The following is a 21,702-nucleotide window of genomic DNA, read 5'->3' on the forward strand; positions in this document are numbered from 1 at the left end:
AGCAGAGCTCGGGGTCACATCTGCCTGCCGGTGCTCGGGGCGGTGGCAGGGACCCTGTGGTGTTGGGGACGAGGGCATCAGGGGATGCGGGGCTCCCAGGAGCATCCCTAACCCCCCCCTTCCCCGTGTCCCCCCCCTCCTTCCCCACGGTGGTCCCCGACCCCAAACTGCGCAGCCCAGCTCCGGCTGCTCTCTGGCCGCGCAGCCCGGCCGCCGTTACTGAGGCTGCCTGATTTTTGCAAAGTGGATTTCGGAGTTTGTTTTTGAACCATGGCAAACGGTTCACTAAATAGCAGCTGTCAAAATAAATAACCCTGCTTTGTGTTGCTTTATCTTTTTGTTTTCCTACCACGCTGAAACTTGCTTATTCCTAAAAATGGAATCCCCCGTAATTCTCGCAGCTGCTGGTTCGGATGAAGAAGGGTGTCTGTCTCCGGCTCTCTTGCCAGTGTCGGAGATTTTCGAATTTAACAAGAAATACCCACACGTGTGGCGAGGAAACGTAGCGAATGGCATGTTAATAAGAGCACCACTTCATGAGTGCCGCATGTGGCTGTCTCTCAACAGAAACCTGATTTATATTTACCTTTTTTTTATCAGCAAAAGTCTAAATTTGTATTTTAGATGCGTATTATAATTGGGTATTCGCTCTTGTTACTCTGTGGGTCATAAGCCGAGCTTCTTTGTGCTCATGTTTGGCGCAGGTGGAAGCTGCTCTGGATGATGCTGTGCATCCGCGTTTCGCAGAGGGAATCACAGAATCACAGAATAGTAGGGGTTGGAAGGGACCTCTGTGGGTCATCTAGTCCAACCCTCCTGCCAAAGCAGCGTCACCTACAGCAGGCTGCACAGGACCTTGTCCAGGTGGGTCTTGAATATCTCCAGAGAAGGAGACTCCACAACCTCCCTGGGCAGCCTGGGCCAGGGCTCCGTCACCCTCAGAGGGAAGAAGTTCTTCCTCGGGTTGAGCTGGAGCTTCCTCTGCTTCAGTTTGTGCCCGTTGCCCCTTGTCCTGTCGCTGGGCACCACTGAACAGAGTCTGGCCCCATCCTCCTGACCCCCACCCTGCAGATATTTATAAGCAGGAAGGAAGATATTTATAAGGGAGGAACATGTCAGGACAGGCAGAGAGAAAGAAGTGACCCGAGGTCTGCAAGACTCTTGCAGTGATTTTTCTCTCTGCTCTCGGTGTATCCTGGTGCAGACTGACGGGTAATTTGATCATGGTGGGGAAGTTCTGCGGTGGCAGGAACAGAAAAGGCGAAATTAGGGCGACGTGCGGGGCTGCCTTATGGCAAAAAAACCTCTCTAAAACGTTGTGGGTTTGACATGCTGCTTAACAGTTGTGGCTGTTTGGAGGGGATGGGGTGGAGAGGTCTGAAACTTGAAATCCTGCCGTCAGGCCCGCAGCATTTGAATTCGCCTCTCTGTTTCAGCTGGAAACGGCAGGGTTTGGTTGGAGGTGGCGGCCAGTCACAGCTCGACTTTGAAGGTGTCCAAAGGACGCTTTGGTCTTTTTTTCAAAGTGAGTAATGGTGGGAAGAACACCAGCTTCTCCAGCGAGGGGGTTTTGTTCCTGCTGCCTTGGTACAGCATCCTTTGTAGGCGGCAGCGGGGTTGCCGGCGTGGCTGGGTCGCACGGAAGGTCCCGTGTCTCCTGCAGACCGGTTGATCATCCAAACATCCGCTGACAGATCCATTTGCTGTTACTGAAAAGAATTAATCTGTCAGATTTCTGATTTATTGTTTATAATTTTCAATGTGTCCTAAGTCAGTTCAGTTGTTCAAACACTGGATTAAATGATTGTGGATCTACTCCATCTCTTTCTTTGTGTCAACAGGGAGATTTCGGGACTCGGAAGACTTGGCACGTAGTTCAGGTCTCTGACCATCAGCATTTCTGCTTGTTTGTGTGTTTGCTCAGCTCTTTGTACTGTGCAGGGAGAGAACAACTTCCTAACGCGGCCGACTTCTTGGCATTTGTCCCGTAATTGCCAAAAAACTGCTGCTGCCTCCTACGTATCTATCAGATCTTTCTTCAAATCAGATGGGTTTTGAAAGCAGCTTTTTGATTTCCTGAGGTCTGCGTTTGGTCTTCCTTCCTCCTGCTCTCGCTTTCTTCCTTTGTTCTCGGAGGTTAAAGCTGTGGGTGGTGAGGTCCCGTTAGTCATTTTGGCCACTTCTGAGCTCATCGTGTTGAAAAATGCCTGGATGAAACCATGCCTGAATTACAGCAGATTTGCATCACCGAAGCTTCCTTAGGGCGAGTTGAGTTGCTTCAGAGTGGTGTGGCTGAATGTGGAGAGTCTTGTTCAGTTCTGCCGGGACAGAGGGGGTGTCCTAAAGGGCACAGCAAGATCAATTTGCTTATCTGACTGTAACTCTGAAAACCAGCCTTCACTCTGGACAGAACAAATCCCCTTTTAGAATCAGGTCATTCAGATCATAGGTACTATAATGTCAGCATAGTGTAGTGGTTTTCTCCTGCTGTCTTACATAGTGTCCTGCTTTTTGTTGTTTGTTTGGGTTTTGGGGTTTTTTTAAGGTTTTGAGTGTAAAAGGTGGTGCAGGAATGTAACTGAAAGCTCCACGTGTGGGTTAAAGTAGTTTCTGGAGTTCACCACCACTGAAGGAGGTGGGCCTTCTGGTCCTCTCTGCCCTGATGGCTGTTGGCTGGAGCGCCGTTGCTGTTCCCTTCCGTCTGAAGATGAGGAAGAACTTCCCTCTGAGGGTGATGGAGCACTGGAACAGGCTGCCCAGGGAGGTGGTGGAGTCTCCTTCTCTGGAGATATTCAAGACCCGCCTGGACAAGGTCCTCTGCGGCCTGCTGTAGGTGACCCTGCTTCGGTGGGAGGGTTGGACTAGATGACCCACAGAGGTCCCTTCCAACCCCTACCATTCTGTGATTCCCTTGGATGAGCGTGGCTGACGGGATGCAGGCTGTGCAAGCACCGGCTCTCCCCAGGCTTCCGCTCCACGCCTGGTTTGCGGGGCTGGTGATGTCTCCTGGGCACTTGGAGCACGCGTTCTGTAGGCATCTGATGATGGGTTGTGTGTAACTGCGTGGGGGTGAGCGCTTGTCGTGCTGAGTGTTGGGTCCATGACAAGAGCCGGTGGCTCTGGCCTGTGCACCAGTAAGAACAGCCCATCAGAAACTAAAGTGCCGTGCCCACTAGCTAATGTGCAGAGCTGAGCTCTCCATGCTCTCCTCCTCCAGCACTCCTTTTTGCTGCTAGGACCTGTCTTTCCTCTCCTGCACCAGGACGGCCTTTCACGTTCAACCTAAAACTGGCCACAACCTGCTCATGGTCTTCTCAGCATCTCGCTGTTGGGATGACACCTTTGTTATCGCTCCTGTGATGCTGAGGCTGTTGGGGTGCTGGATGGGTCCGTTTGCCTTGATGCTAATGAGCTACTGTTTTTCCCTACTCCATATGCAAGCTGTATAGAATCAGAATCATTAAGGTTGGAAAAGACCTCTAAGATCATCAAGTCCAACCGTCAACCCAGCACTCACCATGCCTGCTAAACCATGTCCTGAAGTGCCACATCTACACGTTGTTTGAACCCCTCCAGGGATGGGGACTCCACCACTGCTCTGGGCAGCCTGTACTTGGAAGGCATTACATTCAGGAAAAAATTAGGGAGGCAGGGAAAACTTTAAATGAGAGGTCCACTTCAAACTGATGGGGAAGCCGGATGAAGGAGTCATCCCTTGGTGGTTATCATCTCCTGCTGGTGTTGATGCTAAAACACGTGCTCGCGTGAGGCTAAAATGCGATCTCCCGAGGGCAATGGGAATCTCACGTGATACAGCAGGAAAAATTTGTCTAATACGCTTTTTATTTCGAGACTTCCTTTCTTGTCTGCTAGCAAAAGAGCTTGCCAGGTGCCTTCATGGTGTTGGTTTTAATTTGTTCTTGCTTGAAGTGTACAAGTGGGGAGTGATAGTTTTGAAACGGTGAGGAAAGCGGGCTGGGCGAGCTGTTAGGCTCGGCGTTGCCATGCGACCCATGTTAACAGCTGCTAATGGTTTCTTAAGCTGCCAAAGCAGCCTGAAGATAGATTTAACACCCAACAGACACCTGTTTTTAGCAATTTAGCTCCGCAGGCACATGGCACAGTACTGCAGGGGTCCTGTCCGTAAAGAGGAGATAAAATGTGTTCAACAGGTTGCTTGCGAGGGTGGAAATTTCTGGCTTTCTACTTCGTAGTGGGGCTTTCTTGGTGGAGAGTAAGGAGGAAAAGCACAGTAAGAAGGGATCTAACCCAGAAGAGATAAGCAATAAAAGGATTTTTTTTGGTATTTCAAACTCAGCTACACCTTCCAAAGCCCTTGGAGTCTTTCCATCAGTCTGAGGACCTGCGTGTCCTGGGTTGCAGTGTCCTCCTGAGGTACAGAGTACTCTGCAGCTGGGAGCAAGGTGCTCATTCTCCCAGACGTGTGGAGGCTGCGGTTCCACCTCTGAAAGCGTCCACCCGTAGCAAGGCCAGGGTGCACGATGACCTTCCCAGAAGTTTTAGCCCCGTGGTGATGTCAGAGTTCCCACTTGCTGGTCCCAGCGCGACCTGAAGTGTCCTGAATGAACATTTCTGCTCATTCCTGCTGGTTTGCTCCCTGCCTCTTCTCTTGGCACAGAGAAGCCGAGCAGAGGGCCATCCCCCAGTAGCCGCGGGTGCTTGCAGGGGAGGGTTCCTCACATGCAACAGTGATGGCCTTCTGGTGTCCTGGCCATGTTGGGGTACGCTTGCACTTCTGACCCAGTCAGGCCCATATCAGCTCTTAATGAATGCTGAGAGGAAAACATTGATTTTGCTGCAGAAGGGGGCTGGGAGCTGAGGTTTGTCTCTGTTGTTGAGGCTGTCGGAGCCACCGCGTCAGCCTCCTGAGGCTTTTCTTGACCGTTCGTTGCAACGAAGGGGCTTTGAGAGAGTTTGGTTGCTGAAAGGATCGCTGGGCTTCATGGAGGGGAGGTGCTGCAAACGCTGGCACAGGGTTCCTGTGCCGACCTCCCTGCGGAGAACACCGGGCTGGGCGGATGGGATGGCCTTACACGGGGTGGATTTGGGGCTTTTCCAGGTCACATAGCAGGAACATACATAATAATGACCAATTCCTGAACAAACCCAGACTGTTCTGGTTTGGTAGGTGAGGGTTCAGTCTTTGCCTTTCTTGTCCTTTGGGTGTGTTCTTTTAAGCCAAACTCCTGACTCCATGCACTTGGCTGTGCCGTCGTGTATTCTTTTCATCTGATCAGCGTGGGTTTCCAGAGAGAAAACTCACCAGAAAACTGTAACTGGCTTCTAGTTCTATCATGGACTTCAAAGCGATCAGCCCAGAAAGGATAATTGGAAAGAAAATTGCTCCCATGCTATAATTATTCGTCCCAGGAACCAGAGTTCCTTAGTGATGATACATATTTTCCCTTCTGTTTCCCTAGTGCCATGGGAACCTGGCAGTGGATGCTCTCGGCTGGTGCGTGCGGTGTGTACCTGAACGCCGCGCAGGAGCGCGAGGTTGCGTTCAGAGCAGTGATCCGTCAGGACCTGCTTCCAGCGGCGCCGGGGCCAGCCGCTTCCCAGGAGAACGGAGCGCTCCGCAGCAGGCAGGTTCTCGGGGAGAGCAGCCCTCCGACTCCCGGCAGCCAGGGATTGTTCTCTGCCCTCAGGCTTTTTTGTTCCAAGCCTTGCAAGCTGCTTGCTTTTCTTCCGCTGAGAATTCCTGGAGCGGGAACTCGCAGCCCTGGCGGAGCACGCTGCTGTGCCCTGACGCCACCACGTGTAGCACCTCTACCGTGTTGCCCGGTCATGGTGGCATCGCTTGTCCTTGGCCTCTCCTTTCGTTCTGTGCCTGTTCCCGGCTCGGTTCTTCACCGCCTCGTTTCACAGTGGGTCCCTTCTGTTGTTTCCCATTTCATTTATGAAGTTCTCTGTGGCACGTGGTTTGCGGACGGTTGCAGGATGCCCAGCTTTTCTTCTCCCCTCATCTTTATGGCCAGCCTAAATCCTGCTGATCTTTGTAGAAATTTATTGATGGCCATCGTTGACCCTACTCCTAATAACCTGTTAGGGGCAATGGGGTGAATTCCCCACGGCAGGAGGTGAGGCTGGAGGAGCTGCTGAGCCTGCTGTTGGGTTGCCCTGGGGCCCAGCGCCAAGCCAAGGGGAGGAACCCTGGGAAGCTGCTGCCGCCTCTTGGCCGTGAACCACTCCTGATGCCCGTTCCCCTCAGCTCCCCCAGAGCTGTGGTACAGGTCGTGTGGCCGCTGGCCACAGGAAGGTTTTGAGGGGTGTCCTGAGATGTTGAGAAGTCCAATGACTAAGCAGTAGCTGCTGTGGTTACACATCCCCACAGACAACACACACCTCGCTGACGAGCAGCAGCGCAGGTTCTCCTCACCTTGATGGCCATGCTGGAGAGATGCTGGTGCCCGTGAGTTCATACGAACGCGGATGAAATTATTTTTGTTACTTTAAGACAGGGTAATTAAATACGGTATATACGGATCCCTCAGAATGACAGCCGCCCACAGAGCTAAAAACAGGAAATCCATTAAGTTCATTATTTAAAAAATAAAATAAAAATCCTCCCAACTGATTCCCCTGTCACTTAAAGTTCTGCATGGAAGGAGGGCTCATTTAACGCTGCATTAACTCACTGTTATCACCCTCCTGTTACCTAAGTAGTTTCTAATGACTACCCTGGAGAGCACTTGGAAGCTTTTAAAAGTTTTTATGCTAAATTTTTTTTTTTCCTGTGTGGTTTATACTTTAAGAATAAAAGTTATTGATAACATTATTCCAGATCTTCCAACAACATCGAGAGCTGTTCTGTTGGCTGCAGCAACGCGAAGTGTCGCCGGTCTGTTATCGCTCTGGCCAAGGAGAGATGTGAACCGTGTAACATGGGCGGCGTTCGGGGAGATGGATACGGCAGGGTTTGGCTGTGGGAAACTGGGTCAGGTCACAGAAACACAGAGTGGCAGGGGTTGGAAGAGACCTCTGGGGGTCACCCAGCCCAACCCCCTGCCCAAGCAGGGTCACCCAGAGCAGGCTGCACAGCACCGCGGCCAGGCGGGGCTGGAATATCTCCAGAGAAGGAGACTCCACAGCCTCCCTGGGCAGCCTGGGCCAGGGCTCCATCACCCTCAGAGGGAAGAAGTTCTTCCTCGGGTTCAGCTGGAGCTTCCTCTGCTTCAGTTTGTGCCCGTTGCCCCTTGTGCTGTCGCTGGGCACCACTGGAAAGAGTCTGTCCCCATCCTCCTGACCCCCACCCTGCAGATATTTAGAGGCATTTCTAAGGTCCCCTCTCAGCCTTCTCTTCTCTAGGCTGAACAAACCCAGCTCCGTCAGCCTCTCCTCGTAGGAGAGATGCTCCAGTCCCCTCCTCACCCTCGTAGCCCTTCGGTTGGTCCTGGGCTTGCAGGGAGTTGGGGGTGGGAGTGGAGGAGGGGGGTTATCTGCTCCTGCCCAGTACGAGGAGCCGAAGGGGACCTGTCCTCCAGCCCGCTGAGCTTTGGCTGCTGTCGCTCTGAAAGACTCGAGGCCCCGTGGGGCAGGCGGCGTGCGAGGCATCGCGCTTTGTCCTGGGATCCGTAAGCGAGAGGCATCACAGAACTGGGAACCAGTAAATTGTTGTCTTTCCTTGCTCTCTCTTCCTCAGAGCTGTGCTGGACTGATTCCTTCCTTTTCCAAGCATCTCTCGTCCTTTCTCTGTCCTGGTTCAGCTGTGCTGCTGAGGCCAGCGTCTGTTGCACTCGGAATTTTGGGGTTTTTTTGGGGGGATGGCTTCAAATGAAGCGTTCTTGCTGCTCCGCAGTATTTTTCAAGTCTTGAAGTTGAAACTTTCCAGTTTACAGCGCTTGAAAAGAGAGCTTCGCCGCGCTCCTGTGGTGTGTGCAGCGCCAATGCCTGGGCTGAAGTTTCCCCCTGGTTGAGGACCGAAGTTCCTGCGAAGTGAAGCCTTGCACACGTGCTCTGCCCGTGGGTGGAGGAGATTCAGGACCTTTGTCAGCAGGGTTTGCGTGTTTACAGCCTGGCTGCGTGGCTGTGGAGAGACCTGGTCTTTCCGTTAGGAATCACCAGGAATCGTGTCCATTGGGAGCCCTGGGAAACTTTTAAAACTTGACACAAACTTCAGTGTTTCTCGTCTGTCCTGGTTGTGCCTCTGCTTGTTACTGATATTTGGAAAGCTGGAGAGCGAGGGGGGTGAGTCTGTCCCCCTGATGGGCTTGGTGTACTTCTGGAAAAGGAAAAAGGGCTGGAAAAAAGGACTGGAATCCTCTGTTCTCCAAGGGTTTCCTCCTGTAACCAAAGCTGTTTGCATCTGGCTGTTGCTCCCCTTAAGCCGGAATCAGAATCACTGAGGTTGGAAAAGACCTTGAAAATCATCAAGTCAACCATCAAACGCCACAGCAGCGGACGGATCCTGCTCACCTGGATGTTCAGGGTCCTCTTCAGCGCCGTGATGCTCATCCCCTGCCTGGGGCTGGCCGGTGAGCCCGCTCCCCCGGCGCTGGGCTGCGGCGGAGAGGGAAAACCAGCACGGCTCAAGCAGCCCTAGCTGGGACCTGGGACTCCTGCCTGAAGGGCGAGCCCAGTGAGACTGGTGGTGACTTTGCCGTGGGGTTTAGTGTGGCCAGGGTTTGATGCTGGAGACAAAAAAAGGTATTTGTAGTGAACTGGCAAGTGCAGTATTTGAACTGGAGGAGTATTAGAACTTGCTGGAGGCCGTTAGCGAGACCCTTCCCAACGGTGCAGCGCCGTAGGAGAGTCAGGAGCTGCGCTTTGCTTTGAGGAAGGTGTTGCCGTGAACGATGAAAGTTGTGATGATTTACAGACTATTTTTTTTGTTGTTGTTGGTTTGTTTGTTTTTTTTAAAGTAAGGAGAAAGCAAAACCAATTATTTTCCATGGGTGTTTTTTATGGGGAGGGGGGATTTTGGGTGTTTTTTTGACGTTTATATTTCATAGTTGGAAAAGAGGGCTGGGTCTGACCTGACCGTTCTCCCTGGAGGCAATCTGTGCTTATCAGAAGAAGCGTCGATATATCGGTACGGTCGGCAGCGTTTTCTGGTTTGATGTGCGTGTCTGTGAAGCGGGAGGTGAGGCCGGGTTGGGGGGTGACGGGGCAGACCCTGACGGGGAAGGTGGCCGGGCTGGGCAGTGGGTGCCGAAGCGAGGAGCAGCCGGGCGCCCGTGGGAGCACGCTGGCAGGGAAGCACCGCGTTGCTCAGCGCGCTGCTCGCCACCGGACACGGGTCCGCTCCCACCACGCGTGGTGGTTGCAACGAGTATGGGGGCCAAGCTCTTTTCAATAGTGTCCAGCGACAGGACAAGGGGCAACGGGCACAAACTGGAGCAGAGGAAGCTCCAGCTGAACCCGAGGAAGAACTTCTTCCCTCTGAGGGTGACGGAGCCCTGGCCCAGGCTGCCCAGGGAGGCTGTGGAGTCTCCTTCTCTGGAGATATTCAAGACCCACCTGGACAAGGTCCTCTGCAGCCTGCTCTGGGTGACCCTGCTTGGGCAGGGGGTTGGGCTGGGTGACCCACAGAGGTCCCTTCCAACCCCTACTATTCTGTGATTCTGTGATTCTGTGATTCCTCAGGTATTTGGCGCTAAATAATAAAGATGAAAACTGGAAACCTTAACGATATAATGCTATATAATTTATATTCCATTAGAAATAATACTCTCTGTAGGGAGATATAACGTGGCTGCTTTGGACTTTCCTGGAGACTGTTCATACCAAACTGACTTTTTTTTTTTTTAACTTGTTAAGCACCAGGAATGTTTCCGACAGCGCATCAGATGTTCCTGCCCAGGCGCCCGGGCTCTGCCGAAGGGCTCGGTGAGACCGCGCGGTGCCGGCTTTCGCCGTCCCGCTTTCCAGCAGCGAATGGCTTCTGACTCTCGAGATCACTTGGTGGTTGAGCTAAATTTCCTAGCTGAAAATTTAAACTATTGGAGGGTTTATCTAATGTTGAGGAAGAAAACCACTTGAAAACCTTAAAAGCTCTTTCAAGCTCTTTTCAGTGGTGCCCAGTGACAGGACAAGGGGCAATGGGCACAAACTGAGGCACAGGAAGTTCCGTCTGAACATGAGGAAGAACTTCTTCCTTCTGAGGGTGACGGAGCACTGGCCCAGGCTGCCCAGGGAGGCTGTGGAGTCTCCTTCTCTGGAGATATTCCAGCCCCGCCTGGACAAGGTCCTGTGCAGCCTGCTGTAGGTGACCCTGCTTCGGCAGGGGGTTGGACTAGATGACCCACAGAGGTCCCTTCCAACCCCTACTATTCTGTGATTCTGTGATTCTGTGAAAAGAAAATGGGAAAGCTTTTTTTTTGGGGGGGGAGGGGGGTTGTTTTTGCTTCCTCCTCTTCCCCGTCTGTCCTGCCCCCCAGCCCATCCTTCCCGCTTCTCCTCCTCCCCTGCCCCAGCAGAGACCTCTAGAAAATGCCAAACTCTGGATTTTGCCGCCAGAAGTTCTGAGCATGTAACAAACATTCGAAACGCGTGTGGGGTGGCAGTTTATTTTATTTCCTTTTTTTTTCTAAAAGAAAAAAACCCCAGCACCCAAGCCGGTGGCTCCCTCCCCGGCGGCGCGGGAGGTAACAATGGGGCGCTTTGTGCCGCGCTGCAGCTGCTGAAATTTGACTTGATCCAACTGGAGAAAACAGGAGCAGGTGGGGCAACGGCGCGACCCTTTCGTTCCCAGCAGTATCAGTGTGCGCCGGGGCCGGGGGGACCGGGGCGGAGGTGAGCCCCGAGGTTTAGCCCAGGCGGTGAGGGTGTGTGGGGTGGTGCTTTGAGGATGGGAGCTGCCTTGCCGAGATAGCCCCTGCACCTCTAAATATCACGGGCTTTGCTGCCGTTTGTGAAATGGGTTTCACTCCAGGAACGCTGGGATTGGGACGTGTCGCTGTGCGTGATGAACTGGCAAGAAGGATGGAGAGGGGCTTTTCACAAGGGGGTGTAGTGATAGGACAAGGGGGGACGGCTCTAAACTAAAAGAGGGCAGATTTAGATGAGACATTAGGAAGAAATTCTTCCCCGTGAGGGTGGTGAGGCCCTGGCACAGGTTGCCCAGAGAAGCTGTGGCTGCCCCCTCCCTGGCAGTGCTCAAGGCCAGGTTGGATGGAGCTCTGAGCACCCTGGGCTGGTGGGAGATGTCCCTGCTGATGGCAGGGGGGTTGGAACTGGATGACCTTTAAGGTCCTTTCCAACCCAAACTATTCTGTGGTTCTAAGAGCGTCGTGTTTGCAGGCTTTGCTGCTGGGATGGGAAGCCTGCGGCTGGGATGGTGCTGGGGCTCCCGTGGTGGTGGAGCTGGGAGGATAGTTTTAGCGTGGAGAAGAGAAGGCTGAGAGGGGACCTTACAAATGCTTATAAATATCTGCAGGGTGGGTGTCAGGAGGATGGGGCATCCAACCCAAACCATTCTAGGATTCTATTCTATGATTCTGTGGCATCGCTACAGGCCAGAGAGTTTTCTGACCTTCCTGGTGCTTTGATTCCCACGTTGTGGGATGCTCCGCGGCTGTGGTGAGGATGCTCCTGAAGCCCCCGATGCCCAGCACCTGCCCTCCCCTCCCACCGCCCCGAGCAGGGGCTCGCTTCATCCCCCTCCAGCTCTGCCCAGGTCACAGAGATGGCTTCCTTCATGACTAGGTTTTTGCTGGGCTAGAACTGTCCACAAAAAATGTCGAGGGTGGGAATTTCTGCACCTTGGAGGAGGGTTTGGGACGTGGTTCCCAGTGCATTTGGTGGCGATGGAGGGTGCGGTTGTGTTGGGCTCCACTGCCGCAGCAGCAAATACTTCTCATCAACACTGCCTGCTTGGCAGCAAGAAGAGGAGGATGAGGGTAGGGAGAAAGTACTGTTGTTACTTACCTGCACGGTCAGCTCGGTACCAGTTGTTCCAAAGGTCTTCCCAGCCGAGGAGTGGGGACTTGGTTGATTCCTGGTAGGCGTCGCGGTGCGTTTGGGCTTGGGGAGCCTCGGTGCTGGAGCGTGGTGATGCCCAAACTTCAGCAGACACATGGTTACAGCCCCGAGCCTCTCTAAGATTGCGAGGGATTTTGAGGCTTTTAAGGGGTAGACATGAACAACTGTTGGTAAGTCAGCAGTTGGAAACGCGGGGTGTCTGTTGATGGATCCTGTAATCTTGCTTTCTGTATCAACTTACAGTAAAGCCAGAGGGATACGGAGCAGAGCTCCCCCTGCACGCTGTGCTGTGGACGCGGTTGCCATGTTCACCAACGTGTTCCCATCAGTGAAAGTCTTCACAGAATCACAGAATCACAGAATAGTAGGGGTTGGAAGGGACCTCTGTGGGTCATCTAGTCCAACCCCCCTGCCGAAGCAGGGTTACCTACAGCAGGCTGCAGAGGACCTTGTCCAGGTGGGTCTTGAATATCTCCAGAGAAGGAGACTCCACAGCCTCCCTGGGCAGCCTGTTCCAGTGCTCCGTCACCCTCAGAGGGAAGAAGTTCTTCCTCATGTTCAGACGGAACTTCCTGTGCCTCAGTTTGTGCCCATTGCCCCTTGTCCTGTCGCTGGGCACCACTGAAAAGAGCTTGGCCCCATCCTCCTGACACCCACCCTGCAGATATTTGTAGGCATTTATAAGGTCCCCTCGCAGCCTTCTCTTCTCCAGGCTGAACAAGCCCAGTTCCCTCAACCTCTCCTCGCAGGGGAGATGCTCCAGTCCCCTCACCATCCTCGTAGCCCTCCGCTGGACTCTCTCCAGTAGCTCTTCATCTTTCTTGAACTGGGGAGCCCAGAACTGGACACAGTACTCCAGATGAGTCTTCATGAGTCAGCTGTAATTATGAGTAGCAAACACGAGACGCTCAGCTCAGCGTAGCACCACACGCGCTTGCGTTGCTTGATCCTACCCCACAAGCATCAAGGCTTAGCTGTCTGCCCGTGATGAAGCCTGTAAGAGGACCAACAAGTTGCAGGTGGGATGAGATCCGCGCTAAACGGGAAAGGGGGAAGCGGTGACAGCTTTGGCGGCGCGTCGGGAGCGGGAGGGCTGCCGCGGGGAAGGGTCCGCGGCCAGGAGCTGCCTGGGGTGGAAGGAAGGTGGATGGAGGCTGGGGAAGGAGCTGCTGCTGCCGAGGGCAGGGTGTGCGGCTGTTGAGGACAGAAAGCTGAGCTGCGTGACCGCGTTACCAGCTGTGGAGGCTCAGCCCGTCGGGAAGAGAGTTGTTAATAAATCAGAGGCTCTCTGGGCAGCTCTGCATCTCAGCCTTGGGTTTTAGCAGGGGCTTGCTGCGAGCTGCTGTGCAGGTCAGCACCACCACGCAGCACGGCATCTGCGCCAGCAAACCTGCCCGCAGCCGGAGCCGGACGGGATTTCGCCGCAAGCCAAGGAGGTTTGGATGGAGGCTTCTGGGTGGGTGCTGTGACCGTCGTCTGTCCTTGGCCGCGCTTGCGGTTAAACCCGGCTTAGCTGCACCCGTTGCCAGCAGCGGGTGGTTTCGGAGGTTTCTCCCAACAGCTGGCAGCGCTGTTTGCTCCGGTCCTGCCGTCCCCTCCCGCCGCGGCGCTGAGCCGTGTCCCGCTGCTGGGCTCGCAGCCGGGTGCCGGTGCCAGCATCCAGGCTGGTGGCTTCGGAGCGAGAAGCGCAGGGTGAGCCCGCGGTCCTCGGAGGCCAGCACACACCGGGAAGGCTTCGGCTTCGCTTCGGGCACGCTCGTGCACGCGGCCACGTGCCGGGTGGGTGCTCGCAGAACCCATTTAACGCACCAGAAATGTCCCGTGGGACCCCGTGCCCCTTCCCTACGCAAACACCTCCCTAGCAGTTGGGTTTCAAAAAGGAAGATCAGGAAAGGAAGATCAGGAAAGGAAGATCAGGAAAGGAAGATCAGGAAAGGAAGATCAGGAAAGGAAGATCAGAAAAGGAAGATCAGAAAAGGAAGATCAGAAAAGGAAGATCAGAAAGACATCGCCGCTGTGTCCTGGCTGGCGAGAGGCGATGCTGCTCGCGAGGGGCAATGCTTTGGCTCTCGCCAACCAGGACAGAGCGTCGCTGTTATTTTTAATTTAATTTTTAAACCCAGCTCCGAGGGAGGTGTTTGCGTGGGGGCGAGGGGCAGTGCGTCCGCGGGGATCGGGGTGCAGAGCGTGCGTCCTCCTGCTCCACCGTCCAGCGCATCCCATTCCTCTGCCGGGGAGCGCGGCGATGAACGTGCGAAAGCGCTGGTGACAGTGGGATTCCTGTGCCGCAGAAGCGAAGGAGATACAGTGCCATTTTGGTGCCAGTTAGGCCCGGAACTGCTGTTTGTGGCTGGGTTTGGTGACAATTAACCTTTCACGCTTGGTGTTAGCCGCTGCTCTCCTGGTGCGGCTGCTTGGGTAACAACATACCGCGCTTCTCCTCTCCGAAGCACTGACTTCGGCGGGGGGATCTGTTCCAGAAACCACAGGATGCATGGAGGGAGAATGGGATTTTTGAATAGCTGTTGGGTGTGTGATAATCATAGAATCATAGAAAGTTTTGGGTCGGAAGGAACTCCTAGAGGTCATCTAGGTTAACCATGAGCCAGCAATGTGCCCTGGCTGCCAATAAAGCCAATGGAATCCTGGGGTGCATCAAGAAGAGTGTGGCCAGCAGGACGAGGGAGGTTCTCCTTCCCCTCTACACTGCCCTGGTGAGGCCCCATCTGGAGTACTGTGTCCAGTTCTGGGCTCCCCAGTTCAAGAAAGATGAGGAGCTACTGGAGAGAGTCCAGCGGAGGGCTACGAGGATGATGAGGGGACTGGAACATCTCCCCTACGAGGAGAGGCTGAGGGAGCTGGGCTTGTTCAGCCTGGAGAAGAGAAGGCTGCGAGGGGACCTTATCAATGCTTATAAATATCTGCAGGGTGGGGGTCAGGAGGATGGGGCCAAGTTCTTTCCAGTGGTGCCCAGTGACAGGACAAGGGGCAACGGGCACAAACTGAAGCAGAGGAAGCTCCAGCTGAACCCGAGGAAGAACTTCTTCCCTCTGAGGGTGACGGAGCCCTGGCCCAGGCTGCCCAGGGAGGCTGTGGAGTCTCCTTCTCTGGAGATATTCCAGCCCCGCCTGGACGCGGTGCTGTGCAGCCTGCTCTGGGTGACCCTGCTTGGGCAGGGGGTTGGGCTGGGTGACCCACAGAGGTCCCTTCCAACCCCTACTATTCTGTGATTCTGTGATCTAACCCAACCCCCCCGCAGCGAGCAGGGACACCGCTAACTGGATCAGGTTGCTCAGAGCCCTGTCCAACCTGGTCTTAATCTGCTGGAGCAAAAAAAATATTACATTTTGATTTAACGGACCTTGTGCATACTAAGGTAAAAAAAAAAAAAAGGAGATTGCATAACTGCTGCTTCAAATATTTTCAAGTGAATTCAACGTAGTTTTGCTCGTGGGGCAATGTCAAATCATGGGTTTGAAGAATCTCAACCAGATGTGCCTTCGGGTGTCTCGGAGCAGAGCTGGGAGAGGTGAGCGCCGTTGGAGGGTGCTGCCCTGCCCGAAGGGAGCGGCCATTTGACAACCAGTAAAGCGCCCGGGAGGCTTTTGGGAAGGAACATGGCTGTGAGTGACCCACGGGCACTGTCTGGTTTGGTTTATGTAGACGGGAACGCCGGCACCTTGGCTCCAACGAGGTTGCAGAGTTGTCAGGAATTGTCCCCCACTTGTGTGCCATTTAGTGTCTTTTTTTCTTTTTTTTTTTTTAGATGGCTTCAGAGTGCAGTTGTATTGCACAGAAATGTATGAAAATAAGAGGGTGTAACTGGAGGTAGGACAAAGTTGGAGGAATTTGGTTTCGGCATCGGTAGATTGTTGCTTAAAAATGTGGTGGAGGTTGGACTTCATCTGTCAGAACAGAGCTGCTGTGATCTGGCTCTTCCAGAATAATCATTTCAATATTTATACTCTCTGCTGTGCTGGAAGAAGCAAATGCAAAATGTGGATTTGCATGGAGTGGGTCATGGTCTGTCTGCTGCAAAGCGCCCGGTGTGGCAGGTAGCAGGGTGGCTCTCTGGTGACAAGACTGTGCTTTGGGCTCAGCTCCGCTGGCGTTCAGTCTCGAGTCATTTTGCCAAATCCAGCAATGCCAAAGCTGGCTTGATGGATGGTTTGGACTTTTTTCATTATAATTTTTCTTTACGATTAAAAATTCAAAGCTTCTGGTTGCACATTAATGTTAATGATGGATAAGATTTAATGTGATTTTAATCATCCTCTTTTGAAGATAAAGCCTGGGCACGAGTCCAGTAAAGCCGGTGGGACTGGTGGCGAGGGCTCGGTGGGTCCATGCTCTGCAGGAATCGGCAGCGGCGCGGGGCAGCTGTGTGCCTGGGTCAGGGCACCTCAGCTGCGTTTTCCTTTGCTTCATAAAAGTTCATATTCTTTCTCTTACTTCATATGGCATAAAATAACCACGTAAACGAGAGAAGTGTTGGCGTGTGCTCCCGGAGAAGACCACCACAACCCAGTGCACCAGGAGTAGATGCACACCGTTCACCCTGCGGGTTAAAGCCTCTGCATTCCCAGGGTGGTGGTGTGTGCGTCAGGGCAGAGTTGGTGCTTAAGTTCCCCCAAGTTCAATTTAAAAAGCATTAAAGGTTGTTTTTTTCTTTTCTTCTTGGGTGTTTAAACTTTGTGGAAGCAGAACTTACAGGACTTGTACAACAGCGATTTTCTTTTTTGTTTCTCTTGTGTTGGCACTCCAGGATGGGAATCGCAGCTGCTGGAAACGGGGTTCCTGGGGATATTCCTCTGCCCGCTGTGGACCCTCTCCCGCCTGCCCCGGCACACTCCTCCCTCCGGCATCGTCATCTGGGGCTTTCGGTGGCTGATTTTCAGGATCATGCTGGGAGCGGTAAGTGGACCTTTGCGGTTTTGCTTTTCTGAGGTGACAGCAAGAGGAGCATCTCATCCTGGCAGAGCACCCACCCTGGTCCCACACGTCGGGGTCCTCTGGTGTGGGACGTCTGCTGGTCACGAGGAAGGAGCGAGCAGCAGGAAACGAGCCTTGCAGCTCCTTATTGGTGTTGATGTCAAGGAGGACAAACCTAGGAGTAAGGACATGTTGATATGGTGGTGCTGCTCTTGTGCTTGGCTCTTACAAAGGAATAGAAGTGAAGTTTGAGCCTTGGGCCTTGTGGCTTTTTGATAAGGTCATTGGGAATCCAGTGGGTAATTCCCACGAACGAGGAGCTTTACCCCGAGTTTTATTTTTTCCTTTGTGTGTGTGTTGCTGAGATGCCGTTCTCTGCTCCGTGTTCGCAGAGGGAGCAGTTGCTACATCGCTGTCCCAGGGCCAGTGGAAGTCCCCATGGGGCTTGTAAAAGAACCCAGCAGGAACTGGCACATCTTTGTTAAGATAAAGGTGTGGCAGGGGTGTTACCCTGTCATCTGGATCCGCATTTTGGACATTGCAAAAGATCCCAAAACTTAAAGCTAAGGGTCATCGCCGTAGAAAGAGGTTGCAGGCACGTGGGACATTGCTGTGTCCACTTGCTCTCGAGTCCTCCTCTCACCTCAGCGCTGGAAGTGGTTCGGTCTGTAGTCGAGCTCGATAAGCTCTTAATTATCCTCCTTGTCTTTAAAAGGCAAGAAATGAAAGACAAACTTTTTAGGTGTTCACCTTCGTGTTGCCTATTTTCAAGGCAGCTTTGTTCGTGGAGGACGTGATAACGCAGCAGAGATCCTTGGAAAACCATCCCAGGGCGGCTTCCCAGCCCGGGACGGTTCAGCAACTTCAGCTTGAGAGGGCGGCAAATTTTACAGTCGTTCTCAAGCATTTTAAGCAACCGTTTCAGGAATGCAGTTGGAAGCTGCCAACCTGCCAGAAATATCCATCCACGTTTGACTGCAAAGGAGATTTCACCGTCCTCTCCTGCGAGCGCCGGACGAGACGCGCTGTGGGAGCTGGCCTGCCTGCTCGCTGCGTGCGGTTTCGGAGGGCAGCGAGGGTCGAGGCTGTTAAAGGCGCGTGAGTGCGGCAACGCGGCGCTGGCTGGCCCGTAACGGCAGTCACGGGACCGGTGCGGGTGAGCCGAGGGGTCCCAGTCTCTGCGGGACCCCTGGGTGGTGGTGCGGGGGGGGCTGGGAGCGCTCCCCGTCTCGCTGGGTTAGATCCCATGAGGTGACCGGTTAATCCTCGGAGCTGACCAGGTCCAAGGTGTGAGTTAACCCGAAGGCGAGTTAGACTGGGCTTTGCCGGCAGGGCTTGGCTTGGTTGTGGGTAGGGCTTTGGGTTTTTTTGCTTGTTTTCAGGAATTTTGTTGTGAGCGTGTTGTTTGGGCTGTTTCTCACCGATGACGTTCAGTGAAGATGTCAGCAAAACCCCTTCGTCCCCAGGGATGGAGGCTGGTGCCTGGGGCCTGGATGCTGCTCATCCTGGATGAGCTGAGTGCAGCAATGCGGGGAGGGACCTGGGTGTCCTGGTGGACAACAGGTTAACCATGAGCCAGCAGTGTGCCCTGGCTGCCAAGAAAGCCAATGGAATCCTGGGGTGCATCAAGAAGAGTGTGGCCAGCAGGGCGAGGGAGGTTCTCCTTCCCCTCTACACTGCCCTGGTGAGGCCTCATCTGGAGTCCTGTGTCCAGTTCTGGGCTCCCCAGTTCAAGAAAGATGAGGAGCTACTGGAGAGAGCCCAGCGGAGGGCTACGAGGATGAGGAGGGGACTGGAACATCTCCCCTACGAGGAGAGGCTGAGGGAGCTGGGCTTGTTCAGCCTGGAGAAGAGAAGGCTGCGAGGGGACCTAATAAATGCTTATAAATATCTGCAGGGTGGGTGTCAGGAGGATGGGGCCAAGCTCTTTGCAGTGGTGCCCAGCGACAGGACAAGGGGCAACGGGCACAAACTGAAGCCGAGGAAGCTCCAGCTGAACCCGAGGAAGAACTTCTTCCCTCTGAGGGTGACGGAGCCCTGGCCCAGGCTGCCCAGGGAGGCTGTGGAGTCTCCTTCTCTGGAGATATTCAAGACCCGCCTGGCCGCGGTGCTGTGCAGCCTGCTCTGGGTGACCCTGCTTGGGCAGGGGGTTGGGCTGGGTGACCCACAGAGGTCCCTGCCAACCCCTGCCGTGCTGGGATTCTGGGATTCTGTGATTCTGTGATCCAAAAGGTTTCTTCTTGGTGTGATGCTGGTTATAGAAAGCATCAACAGTCCGTGACACCAGAAGCAGGGAAGCACAGCTAATTCCCCTAACGAGTTATGTGATCGCCCAGTTTGCATCCTGCTTTCCTTTAAAATGGAACTCTGACTCTGAGCTTTGCTGTTGCGGCTGTTTTCTGATCTGGAGCCTGAACTATGGGACAGGTTGGGTAGAGAGGAAAAACGTGCTCGCCCAACATCTTTGTTACTGTGATCTCTGTGCTGCTTCTCGGTTTTGCCTGGAGAGCAATAACTCTCCCGTGACTTTAGGAAGAGCCGTCGGCAGAAGCGATACGGCCCCTCGAGCCGCTTGTCCGTCTGGGTGGCTGATCTGTAAGCAACAGGCATGGGAGAGGAAAACATGGAAAGGCCATTAAACGGGGATCTGTACGAGCAAGTGGAAATCAGTGATTGATGGGATCTTTAATGTTTTTGGGGCCCAAACACGTGTCCGCTTCCTTCTTGGCTGGGGTCATGACGCTTGCAGGCATCGGGAAGCGAATTTGGTGCGTGAAATCGCCGGCTCCGCGCCGGCACACCTGCTGACGGGCCGTCTCCGAGTCCGCGGAGCTGGGCAGGAGCCGGAGCACGTGCACAAACACGGGCTGGAGGGAGCGCTTCCCAGGGGTGGGGCTGGCGGTGATTATGTCTTACGTGGAAAGAAAGTTCGGCGTGGTTCTCCGGGGACTCTTCTGGCTGGCTGGGGCGAGGCTTTCCTGCTGAAACGCTGTCGTCCGGCATGGCCTCGGGTCAGCTTGGCTTTTCTCGCCTGGACGTCAGGTGAGCAAGGCCACGTGCGGGTTTGAAACGCACCCAAGATGGGTGGCTTGGCTCTCCTGTGCGACGTGATGGCTCCTGGGGAAGACCTCGGGTTCCTACGCTGGAGCTCTCCCGTTTTCCGCAGTCAGTTCCCCTCTCATGAACAGCACGTGGGGGTCGATTTCACTGGCAGCTCCTTCTTTTTTTATTTTCTCCCTGCTCAGCATATGATATTTGGGAACTTTTTCCCTGCGGAGCTCTAGCAACCAGAGACTTTGCCCTCAAGCACTAGGATTCCTGCCGAAATGAGTGCTGACGTGCCGATGCCCGCTGCAGCCCCTCCCGTACCAGCCTGTGGAGGAGCAGACCCACCAGCCCGGTAAGCTGCTGCGTACAGAATAAACCTGCCTGTAAAGAAGGGAGGCTGCACCTAAAGGACGTTATTTTCTAGCCTGAATTGGCAGGATTGTTGCTGTCGGTCTCCCCAGAGCACATTAACCATCATCTCCAAAGCTTCCCGTATCCCATCACCCCCGAGCGTGTCCACAACCTCCCGGTGAAGGAGCAATGGAGCCGTGATGCCTTTCTGCTTTCTAGCACAGAAACCACAGAAACCCGCAGAGCTGCTGGAAGGCGGCCGAGCAGCCCGTGAAGCTCATGGCTGCGCTGTGCCTGCTTCCCTGCTGCCTCTGCTTTTGCATCTCCGTGTTAACCTCTCTCCTGCCCAGGAGGTGAATACTGCTCCCGACACTCGGTGGCATCCCCCCAGCGACAGGACAAGGGGCAACGGGCACAAACTGGAGCAGAGGAAGCTCCAGCTGAAGATGAGGAAGAACTTCTTCCCTCTGAGGGTGATGGAGCCCTGGCCCAGGCTGCCCAGGGAGGTTGTGGAGTCTCCTTCTCTGGAGATATTCCAGCCCCGCCTGGACGCGGTGCTGTGCAGCCTGCTCTGGGTGACCCTGCTTGGGCAGGGGGCTGGGCTGGGGGACCCACAGAGGTCCCTGCCAGCCCCTGCCATGCTGGGATTCTGTGGTTCTGTTGCCTCCTCTCTTGGGCTTAACTGGGCGTTTCACTCTGCAGGGCGTGAGCAGCATCGTGCAGCTCCGGACTGGTGTCAGGGATCTTGGCTGTTTCCTGGCTGATCCTCCCCTGAAAATATCATGGCCAGGTCATGCTTTATCGTGTGTGGCTTCCCTGGGGGCTGGCTGGGCTTGCTGAGGGGAGACGCAGCACGTGAGAAGGAAAAGAACCCCGGCTGCGCGCTCGGAGGAGGCGAGAGGAGCACAGGCAGGCTCCGCTTCTGGGGTTTGATTGGCAGCGAGCGCTGGGCTGAGCTCAAATATTGCTGGCGTTTTAAAAGGTGTAATTATGTGACTCAATCTATATGTTTGATGTTCCTAACAACCCATTAGTGCGGGATGTAAAGACGGATGCTGCTGAGGAACACGCAGAGGCAACAGAAGAGTGGTCCCTTTGTGCGAGCGAGCAGCTTGTTAGGAAATAAGTGATGCAAACAGACATTTACGGGGCTGCTTTCCCTCCGAAGTGCTCGGCGGCTCGATGCCTTCGTCGTTTCGCTTCCGACTCTCTCTCTGTCGCTGATTTCTCGAAGCTCGGAAGATGCAAAGCGTTGTTTTGTGTTTCCGCGGGAGCCGAGGTGGGTGAGCCAAGGTGCCTGCCCAGCCCGTCGGGCGCTGACCGAGGACGCTCACCGGGGCGCGGTGACTTGCCGGAGGGAGCAGCCGCTTCGCTCGGCGACGTTGCCTGGTGGTAATTAGCTGTTCTGACATCTGCAGCTGCCTGGGG

General features: G+C 54.3%; 1 protein-coding gene across 4 annotated transcripts in view; it reads left to right on the top strand.

Annotated features, from left to right (window-relative positions):
* The window catches only part of LMF1 (lipase maturation factor 1), a 218,012-nt gene that overhangs the window by 45,683 nt on the left and 150,627 nt on the right, over window positions 1-21,702 (top strand). For all 4 annotated transcript variants that reach the window (XR_012765657.1, XM_075436995.1, XM_075436993.1 and 1 more), the window contains one exon: window positions 16,709-16,857. Coding sequence is in view for 3 of the 4 variants with exons in the window: in XM_075436995.1 (XP_075293110.1) it covers window positions 16,709-16,857 (149 nt within the window). In the remaining variant the exon portion in view is untranslated. The remainder of the gene's footprint in view (window positions 1-16,708; window positions 16,858-21,702) is intronic.

This window comes from Opisthocomus hoazin, chromosome 15 (genome assembly GCF_030867145.1).
Source record: "Opisthocomus hoazin isolate bOpiHoa1 chromosome 15, bOpiHoa1.hap1, whole genome shotgun sequence".
NCBI classification, from domain to species: Eukaryota; Metazoa; Chordata; class Aves; order Opisthocomiformes; family Opisthocomidae; genus Opisthocomus; species Opisthocomus hoazin.